The sequence below is a fragment of the Micromys minutus genome (genome assembly GCF_963924665.1).
Source record: "Micromys minutus genome assembly, chromosome: 3".
In the NCBI taxonomy this organism is placed as follows: domain Eukaryota; kingdom Metazoa; phylum Chordata; class Mammalia; order Rodentia; family Muridae; genus Micromys; species Micromys minutus.
Genome location: NC_137972.1, coordinates 89,298,527 through 89,312,673, shown reverse-complemented (window position 1 = coordinate 89,312,673; position 14,147 = coordinate 89,298,527). Strand labels below are relative to the sequence as shown.

Genomic DNA, 14,147 nt, shown 5'->3' with positions numbered 1-14,147 from the left:
TTTACAAGGCAGATAGCAACTGGATGAGAAAACTTTTGAGTTAGTGTTTTGAATTTTTTCCCCCTTCTGTTTAAGAAAACACCTTTAGGAGGAAAAAAGAAGACATGGGTCAGGAGGCTAAATGCAAATTTATCAGAGACGCTGCTAAGACTAAATGCAGGCTCTTCTGCACAGCTATAACGCTTTGAAACACAAAGCTTGGATGAATCGTGGTGCTTGCTGTGTAAACAGAGCAGACTGTAGGCTAACCCTGCTTAGAGCTATGCCTACAGACACTGTATAGCGCAGTAAACAAAGATCTGACCCAGAAGAGCTTCCTTCGAGGAAACCTTTCATCTCTGTTACATAGAGAGACCCTGCCTCATTCACAAGCAAAGGAAAGAAAAAGAAAAAAAGTGGGGCCATGCATGGCAGGCCTTTAATCCCAGCACTGGAGACAGCGCCAGTGGGATCTCTGTGAGTTCAAGGGCAGCCTAGTCTATGGAGTGAGTTCTAGGATAGCCAAGGCTAAGGAGAGAGAGAGGGAGAGGGAGAGGGAGAGGGAGAGGGAGGGAGAGGGAGAGAGAGGGGGGGGGGGAGGGAGAAGGAGAGGGAGAGGGAGAGGGAGAGACTGTCTCAGAAAAGAAATGAAAGGAAGTAGTTCAGATAAGCTCAAGTCACAAAGAGGTGTAACATTTCCAATAGAAAAGAACCTTGCCACAAGTGGCTGAAATGATGCTCCCACGCACTCAAGTCAAGCCAGAAGTTTCCCAGAAACTTGGCATATTTAAATTTAAGCAAGGATAAATATAGGAGTCTAAGACGGGCCAGTGCTGGACTGGAAAGACAGCCCAGTGGTTACGTGCCCTTGCTGTTCTTGTGGAGGACCTGGGTTTGATTCTCAGTACCCACACAGTGGCTCAACCACCGTTCATAAGTCCAAATATGTGTGAATAGTTAACGTGAGCCAGGTCCAGGGAGGATGACATGTATAAAATGTTCCAGGTGGCCAGAGACAGCGGAAGGGTGTTTTAAAGAAAGGACACTTTCATGGAATATTTTCATAATCATTTCTTGGTGCCCACAGTGGCTCTGTGTGCTGATTGGTGTGGTCCGTGTATGCTGCACACATATGCACCATCCTGTTTTTTTCGAGAGAACAAACTCACAACAGCCTAACCTAATATTGCTGAGCTTGGTGACTGGCAGGACAATCCACCTAACCGTGGACCCAACCTTGACAAGCGGAGGTCAGTCACCTCCCAAACAGCACCGCTTCCTAAGCGATTCTAGGTCAAGCCGGTGTCATCTCTCCTGCCCAGTACCCATAACTGCCTCCTGGATCCATGCTCCAAATGCAACCTGTCATCTTCAATACCATGACTCATCTTTAAAATCTGTCTGCTCTTCAGGTCACAGTACCCATCTTGAAACTCCCCACCCCCACCCCCTGTGGCAGGCTGGCTCTTTCCACACCAGCCACACCATCTTTCTCTAGGCTCCTCGATTGTGTTCGGCCCTGTCCCAGTCCAGGACACCACTAGCTGTTCAGCACAGCCACCTGCAGCAGAGTACTCTCACACTTCCTCAGACCCCCTCCTTCCGGGGGAACACACAGACTGTCCACAAATACCCCCACAACACTATCTTCTTGGACACTGTTCTTAGCACGCAAGGTCGGCATGTCAGTACTGCGTGCCTCCAGAGGGCAGTCAGTCTTCTTAACCTTCACCTCCAGAAGGAAAAACAAGGTTTGACTGTTGGAGACCGCCAGGCTCAAGGCAGGACAGAAAGAATTCTTAATCTATTAAAAAACAACAACATTCTATTTCAGAGTTAACTTGGAAATTCATTGAGGGACCCAGATTTACATACGACGACGCTATAACTCAGTTTATTTTTAAACAATGCAAATGAGGCACATTTTCTATGAGTATGATTGGGAATTGTTCTCCGAGGGTCACTTAAATCAAGATGTAGGAAACTTTTCTTATAAAGGGCTCAGTAGTAAAGAAGTTTAAGTTTGTGGGTAACAGTCACAACCACTAGATTGTGCTTGTAACATAATAGCAGGCTAGGACAATCTATAACACACACACAAGCCTGTGCTCCAGGGAGATTTATTTACAGAAACAGTTGGTAACTGAGATTTTATCCAGACTACTGTGTGGATCCCTGACTCAGATAAAGACACCAAAGCCAGTGTAGGCTGAATAAAATCAGTCATTGGGACAGCAAGTACCCGCAGGCTGGAGTTCTCTCTAAGGTGTTAGAACTATGGGGCACTGTGGGGCACAGGGTAGGCTGTTTGCCCCTGAGAAGCTCATACTTGAATCATAACCAGTGTTTTTCTTGTGGAATGACACATTTCAAACTTTCAAAGTAAATATATAATTTTAAAGGACCTTAAAACAACACTGCAGAAGAAATAGAATAATTATGGGATGTATAAATTACAGTTTTTAAGAAGTAAAAGAAAGGCAGGTGTAGTGGCAAATGCCATTAATCCAAGCCCTTTGGAGGCAGAGGTAAGATGATCTCTGAGTTTGAGGCCAGCCTGATCTATAAAGTGAGTTCCGGAACAGCCAGGGCTACACAGTGAGACTCTGTTTCAAAAAATAGCAAAACAAAACAAAAAATGAAAACAATCCCCCCCCATATCAACAAAACAACAAGAACAATAACAAGTTCATCAGTTTATGTCTTGAGGTAAAATTGTCCATGAAACCTCTTGGTCACAAACATGTATTACTCAATATATCCAAACTCAGCAAAGAAACATTAAACAAAATGCCTGTTTTTAGCTAAAAAATTTGAAAAATCTTGAAGCAGCAGAGAGAAAGTTGTCATAGATTTGAGTGACCAAACCTAAGAAGACCAAGGACAGATGAGTGAGGTGCCCTTCACAAAGATGGAGTTGAAAGGAAACCGATGTACCCACTTTCCATGGCCATGACCCAGAAACCCAAAAGACCTTTTAGGATGACAGATGCAGGAAACGTCCTAAACCTACTGGTCATTTCCTTACCAAGTGCAGTTCAAGAAATCAATGTAAACCCCTCAGCAAGCCATGCAAACAGCATATCTCAAAGGGATAAGACACACTAAAGATGCTCCTCCTGTCCTGCAGAGGTCTCAGGAAGTCCCAGCTCTGTGAAACACAGTTGCCTTCTCTCCCTGGGAAATCTGACACTTGCCCTGTAGCTCCATACAAGAACAAGCTGGCTGGAACCTCTCACCCTTGCTCTGGTCTAATGAGGCTTCCCAGAATCATTGCAATGGGACAACAGAACACCAGTTTTGAACTTTGAGGAAGAAAACAGGTAAGACACACAAAAATATTTAGGTTTGTCACAGTGAACAAATGACACGTCTGGAATGGCAGGGTTAAGAGCAGGATATCGCAGACTCGGTTACTTACTAAGTTGGGATGTATACTTGTTTCAGTTTGCTCTCGGCTTCTGCGGCTTTTAGACGCTTCTAATTCAAAAGACAGACAAGACATTTTACATGAAATGCATACTAATCATTAACATGTCAGTGCCTTAAAATTCACAATTCATCATCTTAAGATTTCGTCAATAACTTTTAAGAAAGTCATCAGCTTCTGAACTACAGAACTGTAAACACACGCAAAACATTTTTTGTTTTGTTTTGTTATGTTTTGAGGCAGGGTTTCTCTGTGTAGCCCTGGCTGTCCTGGAGTTCACTTTGTAGACCAAGCTGGCCTCGAACTCACAGAGATCCACCTGCCTCTGCCTCCCAAGTGCCAGGATCAAAGGCATGCGCCACCACTGCCTGGCAGTTTCCCAATCTTCTATGAAGAAACAATAAGAATTTTTCTGGTGTGATCTGAACCTAAGGCCCCGTACACGCTAAGTACATACTAAGCATAAACTCTACCACAGCGACAATGACCGCTCTATTCTTACAGAAGATTTAGTTTCCCAGGTTAGTTTTTGTCTTTATGGAAGGAACATGCACATATGCACTGGCCCTCATATAACACACTGTCTAAACTCCATTCGAGAGAGGCTGACTGTGCTCGCTCTAAACAGAAGTAAACCGTTTACCCTTACAGGACGGAGCATGTGCAGTAACTGTCAGTCCTGAGACAGAGGGTCACTATGTAGCTGAGACTGGCCTGGAACTCAGTACTGTGGGCTGAGCCTTACCGCACACTCCCAAGTGCAGGGATTACAGGTCTGCACTGCACCTGGCTCTGTAGGAACTGTAAACCTTGGCTGAACTCACAGACCAACAGACAGGAAGTCAACAGGGAGCCAAATGCAGGCAAAGAGCAGGAAAGCGAACACGTCGCCAGACCTACACCATGACCAGCACAGAAATAAAAGCAAATGGAATGGGGGATAAAGTACAGTCACTGTCCCCAGAAAGACTACAATGCCCCCTCCAGTGGTCCAATAAAGGAAGACAAAAATATTCAAGGACAACTCGAGACTTCAAATGGAGTCAACTCTTTTGGAAAACATTCTTCCAAACACAGTAAGCTGTCCTTAGGGCCATGTCTGTGCCTTCTTTGGGGACACTTCCTGACTTGAACAGCACAGGTTTCCAGAATGCACAGCCTTCATCCCCACCACAGTTGTTTAAAATATGCACTTTCTGAATTCCATATGGTGTTGACACTGGAAATTGTTCAATGCGCTGTAGATTTCTATTCCCTATTCATGACCACAGCAACGCCTGGCACTTGAGAGTGATCCTTAAATGAACGTGTGTAGCATTCAGTCCTTGCCACTGTACAGCTGGTACATTTAGGCAAATGCCATCTGTTTTTTAATCTCTGCCTTGGTTTTGACACGTGACTGCAAGAATCTAAAACAGGCATTTACTGAGGTCATTTCAGAAATATGCCTTCTCCAAAGGTAGATTTTTCAAAATAAGTAACTAAGAATTGCATAAATTTAGGACATTTATAAAGAACTCAAAAATTAAATGATTTCCTAATCTTGAGTGACTTTGTAGAAGAAAGCATCAAACTACAAAGGCTAAAGCTACCACCCCCAGGCTTGATGGCAAACACCGGCAATCCTGGTACTTTGGAGGCTGAAGCAGGAGGAACTCAAGTTTAGGGACAACCTGGGCTACCCAGGGAGGCCATGTCTCAAAATAACAACAAATATGTTACAATTGAGGTCCAAAGCTCAGGAGGACTGAGCTTGTAGCTCAGTGGCAATGTGCTTCCTCCCATGTTCAAGGTCCTACTATATCCATGCTCCCTAGCATCTGGGAGGGGGACCCCAAAGGGGATGGGGGGAAAGAGCTTATAGAACAGGCCTACAAAAATGTTATGTAAGGAGATTTTAGAAAAGCACAGCAGTTTCTGAATCTAAGCCGATGGCCTCAGGCGCAAATCTCAATCCATGAAAGTTTAATGTCCAAGGATTTCTAGTAAGCCCCACTTGCTGGAGATGAGGCACTGGCCAGACAATGCCTCTCTAGCTGCCTCTCTTCCCTCATCTTTCTCAAGTAGTTATAAAGATGAATGCTGAAAACAGTGAACCATTAAGATGAAAATATTAAAGGTAATAATATCCTAAAGACATGAAGCCGTGGAATTGAAAGCAGTCTAGGAAAGATCACAGAGGTTCAGGTTTCGAGCACTGCTCACAGACACTGACCCAAACAGAAAGGCTCACTGTGATACCATGGGGGCGGGGGGAGTTCCATGGGAAGTTACCTGTTGCACGTATCTGTCAGTAGTTTTCCACATGTAATAATATTCAATGATGCTAGTCAAGGACTTCCACGGGAGCTGAAAGACATTAAGAGGATAATAAAAACAACTTATGGCATAAAGTGTTTCCCTTCAAAATCACGTCTTTGACATGATGAAGCAAGGATCTGCATGTTAGACTCCTTCTAGGGAAAAAAAAATCTTTTGGAGAAAAAGAGCAATATTAATTCTTAGCACCTTAAAAAAAAAAAAAAAAAAAAAGGACCTAGGGTTTGGGCTGGAGAGATGGCTCAGTGGTTTAAGAGCACCGACTATTCTTCCAGAGGTCCTGAGCTCAATTCCCAGCACCCACATGGTGGCTCACAACCATCTGTAATGGGGCCTGATGCCCTCTTCTGGTGTGTCTGAAAACAGCTTACAGTATGCTCATATAGATAAAATGAATAAAGCAGTGAGTTTGGATTTCAAGATTCTGGACAAAAGAACAGCATGGCTTTCTTCTTTCTTGGACACAGACCACTGATGTCTCAGGTGTAACCCAGAATCGAGGAAAAGCAGCCCCAGGGGCCACTCCCCCACTGGGTCTGGGGTAGCAGAGATGAAGTATGGGTTCTAGAAAGCAGGAACTTAAGAATATCAGAGGGGAGAGTGTGTTAGTCTCGGGGAGGTTTGGGAGTGGCCCAGCTGTTTAGCTGCTCAGGGCATATTAAAAATTAGGCTACTTGAGTGTGTCTTTCATAGGCAGGCATAGAGAAGGCATGAGCACACGCTGGGGAGTTTACAGTGAATTAGCAATTTCCCAGCTTCAAAAAGAAAAGAATTCCAAGTATTATGGTGCAGATTACCCCTTATTCATCACTGCCCCTAACGGTACAATTGGCTAAGTAGACAAGATATAGGAAAAGGCGACAGACCAAACAGACGGAGGATATAAGTGCTGCACCTGAAAATGGAGTAGCCAGTGAAGCTCAAGAGCATCATAAGGCTTCTCCTGGGTACTTCGAAAGGTCCCCATGGGTGGACATGACAGAATTGTTGGAATAATCCTGCAAGCCAGCCAGGCAGCAAAACCCATTAGGAGAGGATTGGGGTGGGGGTGAGGGTGCTAGGAGAGCTAGCCGGGTAGGGAGTCTTTCCTGGTGGGTGAGGAAAATGTCTAGTGGCAGCAGGGACCTCAGATCAGTGTCCTTGCTTAGGAAACTCGGGGTCTCATAGCTCTGTCTGCATTTTGTGGAGTTTTTATACCAAGCTGGCAGTTGAGTCTGGTAGGGACTTCCCAGGCAAAGGAACGAGTTTAAAAATTTGTCTTAGTTTTGATGCTCAGCGAGGCCTGGCAGTTCACAAAATGGCAACCATAAAGGGGCAGAGAAAAGAGAAGCCAGCTTACATTCACTAGGCCTCTCAGAAAACCTGAGATAGTTCCTCTGGCCACATACGTGCCAATCTACAAGGATGATACTGCTAATGTTGGGGAACGGTGCCATTCAAAAAGGAACACCCTATAATGGCAAAAGGGGAGGACCCTGTGATGGCGTCCTTCCTGCCTGGAGAATTAGCATACAGGACATATTGACACTGGGCTCTGAACCAGCACCAGAACACAGAAGTAAGCAGCGGTTTCAGTTCAGCATTTCTCATCCAACACTCTGCTAGGAGAACTGTAGACTGGGCCATGCCATTGAAAGAGGGTCTCAGACTGTGCAGAGAATTGCTTATAAGCACCACCTGCCAATAAAGAAGCCGGTGGCCAATGAGCTGAGGCAGGAAATAAAAGGTAGAACACTGGCAGGAAGAGAGGATGCTGGGAAAGAGTGGCAGAATAAAAAGATCTAGCTGGGAAGCTATGAAGAGACTGGGAGGCAATCCCTAAACAGGCAGGAAGGTAGCCTCAGGGAGACTATGAGGATACCAGGAGAAAGAAGCGTCTGGGACTGAGGAGAGGAAAACTATCCACATAGTAGATATAGATTAGCTTCTGGTTAAATAAGAGCTGTCAGGGAGTGAGCCAAAGCTTAGGGCCAAGGCATTTATTTATTAATAATTATTCCCAGAGTTGTCCTTTGGGATCAGGGGCTGAGAAAGGAAAATTTGATTTAAAAATCATTGTAACATCACATAGTCCAGAGCTCCAAACATGTCCCTTCCGTGCTCAAGATTTTGTCCTTTACAAAAGTAAACAAGACCTTTATTTTAGTGGGGTTTGTTGTTGTTGTTGTTAACTTACCGTGAGTGTGGCACACAAGTGCAATTTGTACTGTGGGATTAGTTTTCACTTCCCACCGTGTGGGATCTCAGGATGAAAGGCTGAGCAGCTAAGGGCCTTTACCAGCGGAAACATCTCCTGTTCTAGGGAACAGGATCTTCAGGACACTTTGGATCTTGTACTTTTAGCTCTATTATGATAATAACTTTTACACAATAGCACCGAACTGCTATGGCCTTCTGACCACAGAGGTTAAGAAAGTGTGATTCTCTAAGCTGGCCTTGAACTTACAATCTTCCAGCCTCAAGCCTCCTGACTACAGGATTACAGACATACCCCTTAGCTAGCTTTTGAATTTAGAGTCATAGCATGTAACAATCTAGGTGAAACTGAGGTTTCCTCAGAACAGATCTCACTGATAACAACATATAAAAACCTGTGCTTGGAGCTTATTGATTCAATCAATATTGACAAGTAATATTTTTTGGTTTAGAGCTGATTCAAGAGACATCCAACAAACCCAAAGGCAGGTAGCAGCTCAAATCTAATGTGTAGTCAAGGAGTGTATTTTGGGGCCAGTACAGTGGTTTACATCTGTAATCTCAACACACCAGAGACAGACAGGATTTCAGTACCAGCCAGGGTTATATAGTGAGGCCCTACTACAAACAAACAAAAACATCTTTACAATCAATTAAAATGAAGGGTGGTTGTTATATAAGGTAATTTATGAAGATCTCAAACAAAAATTCTTTTTCAGAAAGAATAAATTTAACTAAGGAAAGCAAGACACCTGGGGTGGTTGTGTAGTTGTAATGTCAGCTACTCCAAACACTGAGGCAAGACGATCTCAAGGTCAGAAGTTCAAGGTCAGCTGTATAATGTAGGAAACTGACCAAAAAGGTATGAGTAGGCCTGGGTTATGGTTCAGTGATGGAGTGCTCCTGACATGCTAGAGGGGTGAGTTTGCTCTCTAGCACTGAACATTAAAAGTGTGCATGTGCGTGTGACACACACATCAGTCACTTCTCAGAGTGTTTACATCACACCATCACACTGTACAACTTGAATACACAATTTCTCTTTGAGTATGAAAAGGAATAAATTCTAGACATAATAAAATTCTAAGGAGACCACTGCATATGATCAAGGATGGATGAGAACCGGGAAAGCACATAGGCTCTTCTTCTTGGTCAGGGTTACATGACATCACAGGTTCACACCAGCACTTAGTAATACAACTGGAGGAAGGTCAAAGGAGACTATCAGGGCTGAGGATGTGAGTCAGTAGCAAAACACACACCCAGGGCCCTGGCTTTGATCCCTGACACCCACGAGAACTGCACCATAGGCGAGTTAAATGTATAAGGGTCACTCAAGAGATAAAATGGAACAACACTCCCATCCCAAGAGGTCACTCGTAGAGTTCCACTTACAAAGTCCTGACGGATGTCGTTGAAATCTTTGCCATATTTTTCCAGTGCTTCTTCAAATAAGCTGGCTTCGGAGGCCGACCACTCCTCCATCTCGTCCCTGCACAGGACTGGCCCTCCGAGAGGCACCAGCACACTGATGGCGCTGCTGAGGTCATAGCCGTGCCTGTACAGAGTGTCCATGGCATGAAACTGAGGAGACAGAGGGACAGGAACTGTCAGGCAGGCAGGCCAGTGGAGAACGCGAGAACAGAAACACCAATGCAGAATGTACGTAATACCTTCCCTTCTAAATAACAAAATAACAGCCAGACACCTCCAAATAATTGCTTTAAGTGAATGCTACCTGGACCACTTAAGGTATTTAGAAATAGATCCATTTGGATCTAAATGCTGAAAATATTAAGTTAAGACACAATCGATTTCAAGATTTCGCTTACTTAAAAAAAAAGCCAAGTCTCTTCGGTTATTGGAGAAAACTGGTATAATCTTCACTAAACAGGGAAAATTACACTATGTGTGAAGGGGAAAAGTGTTGTACTAAAAGCATCGGTTAAGAGAATAATGTACTATGAATAAAAAGAGAGATGGAAGGAAAATGGGGCAGAGCATAATTTTTAAAGCAAATTTATATTTGGACCAATGGAATGACTCAGCAAGTAAAGGTTGCTTGCTGCCAAGTCTGACAACCTGAGTTCTAATCCCCTACCCACATAGTAGAAGAAAAGAGCTGACTCCCAAAAGCTGTCCTCTGGGCTCCACATGTACCCCATGGTACACGTGTACTCACACACACAACAGATAAAAGAATATGTATTCATGTTTAACACAAAACAAGATTACAAATCCATGTTCACATGTAGCTTGGTTGAGCCTTTGGAAAGAGTAGTAACAGGAGACCAGGCATCCTCACACCAGCAAGGCCAGTGTGGGTTTCATATTCTAAGAGTGATTTGAAGCCAGACAGTGAAGGCACAGACTTTAATCCCAGCACTAGGGAGGCAGAAGCAGGTGAATTCAAGGACAGCCTGGTCTACACAGTGAGTTTCAGGACAGCCAGGGCAACACAGAAACCAAACAAACAGGCAGACAAGAGAATGATTTGAAAGGAGTACCAGGTAGGCCGGAAGATCACCTTTAGTGGGGGAGGGGGAGTCGTAGTGCACTTTTCTGGCACCCACCAAGTGCTGGGCATGATTTCCAGGACCCCAGTCAGCAGCACATACAAATCTTCAAGTTGTAAAAACCTTTGATAGTTTCTCTACTGGAGAGGAAGAGTCCTTTCTATGTGTGCATACACACATTTATATATACCAAGAAAACTGCCATCCAGGACAATCAACTCTGTGTGTGTGTGTCTGTGTGTGTGTCTGTGCACGTGCACCAGCACAGGCTGTCTGGCAAGGTGATCCTACTTCTGTGTCTGCCCCTACCCCCCCACCACATACACACAGGCACATGAGTCAAGCCTCGCGTCTTTTTTGTTTAGTTTTTCCAGACAGGGTTTCTCTGTGTAACAGAACGCCGACTGTCCTAGACTCCATCTGTAGATCAGGTGACCAGGCCAACCTCAAACTCACAGAAGCACCTTGTGGTCACGTCAAACTTCACAAATAGGTAGGGAGTGGTGGCACACACCTTTATTTCCAGCACTTGGGAGGCAGAGAAAAGTATCTGAGTTCCAGCCAGCCAGGGCTATACACTGTGAGACCTTGTCTCTCAATAAAACAATTAATTAACTAGTTAGATAGTTAATTAAAAATATATTTCCAGCTGGACATGGTAGTACATGTCTGCAACCCCAGCACCCAGGAGTGAGGCAGGAGGATTACAAACCTGAAGCCAGGCATCCAGTGATATCCTACAACACAAGGATGCATTTACTCTGTGAGACATTAACCAACATGGCTCATGAATTGAATTTGCTAAGAGTCAAAGGCAATAACTGGTACAATCTGTTCAGTAACTGGACAAGCTTTGAACAAATGTAACTTTAAAATAAATCATTGCGTTCCACAAGTCAAAAGCCAATGTCTATTATCAGTTTCCCTTGCTGGTCCTGTGGAGACATTCATCTGCCTCAGGCGGTGGACCAGCATCCTCACCAGCATCCTCTGAGGGAAGCTCTACCATCCGCACCAGGGCTGTGGCTCACCCTTCTCTTGCCTCCTGCTCACACCCTGCCAAGGTTCACAGCCGATGCGTTTCTGATTCTCTAGCTAACCTCACTATATAGACCCTGCAATTTAGCTGTTTCTTTCATCTCCAAATCTGAGAGCTCTTTCTCACTATCTCATTATAAAAACAGAGCGATCAATGGTATTTAGGGATCCTTTCAACTAAGGATAGGGCCATAAACTGTTACTTTATACTGTCCTAAATTGACAACAGGTAATAAAACTAAAAGACCAGATAGTGTTCAAAGCCACCAGCACTTGGGATGCGGAGGCAGCAAGGAGGTCTGTCTCATCCTTGCCTGTATTAGGCCTGATTCAAAAAAACAAAAACAACAAAGCCAGTAATTACACAAGGGCTGGAGTGTATAGCTCAGTGCCAGGCTTGTTTCCCACCCCAGGTTTGATCCTCAACACCTCCTCTAAAATTCTATGCAAATTAACAGTGATGCGGAAGCTCCTCAAAAGATAAAGGCAATTTTTATAATTAACCAGTGGTGCTCTGGAGCCAAAATGTCAATAGAAATGTGTTTGTCTCAGATGACAGCTTGTCAACTGCTTAATCGGAGGAGACCCAGCTCAGAGCAGAGCACAGGCCCTTGTGCAAGGATTCCCACTGCAGCCCAGCTACTCAGGAGGCGCGGCCTGCAGGACAGCTTCCCAGCCACCCGCCAGCTCCTGCCTGCATTAGCACCAGAGACTCATTTTCTCTAGTCAGTAAACCACAGCCTGTCCGAGGGGGTGGTGTGATCAGTGTGAGCTGAACGTCTAGGGGGCAGTCCCACTATGCAGACCAGAGGGCCCTATCTCACAAGTTATCCCCATTAGCCTCCGCTTTCTGAGGCGCAGAGATGCTGCTTTCAAATGCACATAGCTTCTACAACAGCAGAAAACAACATTCAATTAAAAAAAATACACACATTTAGTGTGATGCATCTTCTCTGCGTTCCAGAGTGGGAGACACAGGGAGCTCTGGGGACACTATATTTATCTACACCCAGTGGTCAGTTTACGTTGATGTGTGCATCCATGAAGGGCACTGCATACATGCTATTGCACATATATCTCATCTTGCAGTTAAAGATGGGTCTGAAAACTAAGCACCGGACAAGCTAAATCCCCCCCCTCAGATAAATACTTTGCGAAGGTCACATCTTTTCAGTAGTTACACACATGCGCTGCAAGATCCACTCGAATCTAAATTTTGAAAATCATAACTGAGCACAAGCTGTTCCCTCTGCCAAAAAGCAAAGGTGTTGTCACATGTCATCTCATTCATAACAGATGGAAGAGACAAACACAAGTATTTTAGGGGAAAGACTGACAAGGAGATCTTGGCAATGAATGGGGCTCCTCATCTTTTGTTCCTTAAACAGAATCACACCGTGGTAAAATGACTGTTGTTCAGACATTTCACCCTGCCCGTGACCTCCAGAGGTGACTCTGCCTTACACAGATACTGGGTTTCAGCACACGACTTGCTTGCCCAGTAGGATGTCGCGATACTTGACACGAGCAATCTTTACTATGCGTCTGCGCATTTGGCCTGGTCTCTTATGCTCCTGATCTGTGTTCACGGAGGCTAAGAGATGCGGGAGGGCAGGAGTGGCCTCAGATAGCTTGGCGGAGTCTAGTTCATCAGAATCCTCGCCGATGATCTGCAGCTGAGCGTGTGAGGTGAGACATATGCTGGGTAACCCTCTCACACTGGGCCAGCGTGAGTGCCGCCATCTGAGGACCGGGAACACATGGAGGTGCTCCAGGTTCTGCAGGCAGGCACCTCCACAGTTGGTCTCCATGGCACTTAGTGGATGATGAGGTAAGTAAGGGCCACATCTGGGGTGTCTCTTCAGTGCACACAGGAGCCAGGAGCGACTTCCATTCAGAACCGGGGAGACCCAGGTGCAGGGAGAACCACCTCTCCTGGTTTTCCAGTTTCCTGTTCCCCTTCTTGGCTACAGTGCTGATTCCAAAGGAACTTTCAATAAATGTATGGCCCGAAGATTATCATTAGAATCTACTTCCCAGAGAATGCACACTTCACACGGGCCATGATAATGCGCACTACCTCTACCGCACATTTAATACTAACTGCCAATTTCCCCGGGAACAATCTCATTAAAACTTTACACTTTTAACTCCAGCACAAACTGCAGAATTCAAGATATTAAGTCAATTCAAAACTTACTGAACCCATTTTTTCTCTCCAAGCAGAAGGTGAATAAATGCTTATAAATAAATCTAAAAACTGTGGTCAAAGCCTATGTATGTTTTTTTATACATAAAACATGTACCATCTACTTTCAAGCTTTGCTTCAGTGGGGACAATAGACAGAGATCATGATTCTTTTTATTTTAATAGGGAAAGTACTTCTTTTTTATTGAAAATAGACTCTTTTCTCACACAACACATTCCATTTCAAGCCTTAGAGGAAATGACAGCTGGCCGTGGGTAGTGAAACACCTGCAATCCAGGTGTTTGGGAGGCAGAGGCAGGAAGGTCAAGAGGTCAAGGCCAGATGTATACTGAGCTATATGAGACTCTGCCTCTAACTCTACTCCGGTGCCCCTCTGAGGGCTAAGACTATGCTCTGAGCCAAAGCCACCCCATCATGAGTTCAGCTGTGCCTGCTTGCAAATGTTCATCGCAGCTACAC

At 44.8% G+C, this 14,147-nt stretch overlaps 1 protein-coding gene across 7 annotated transcripts in view; it reads right to left on the bottom strand.

Moving 5' to 3' along the window:
* MTA3 (metastasis associated 1 family member 3) overlaps nt 1-14,147 on the bottom strand; it is a 106,200-nt gene that overhangs the window by 34,706 nt on the left and 57,347 nt on the right. For all 7 annotated transcript variants that reach the window (XM_080914480.1, XM_080914483.1, XM_080914481.1 and 4 more), the window contains exons 9-11: nt 9,320-9,508; nt 5,684-5,758; nt 3,401-3,459 (exon numbers count right to left, since the gene is read on the bottom strand). In XM_080914480.1, the coding sequence (XP_080770606.1) occupies nt 3,401-3,459; nt 5,684-5,758; nt 9,320-9,508 (323 nt within the window). The remainder of the gene's footprint in view (nt 1-3,400; nt 3,460-5,683; nt 5,759-9,319; nt 9,509-14,147) is intronic.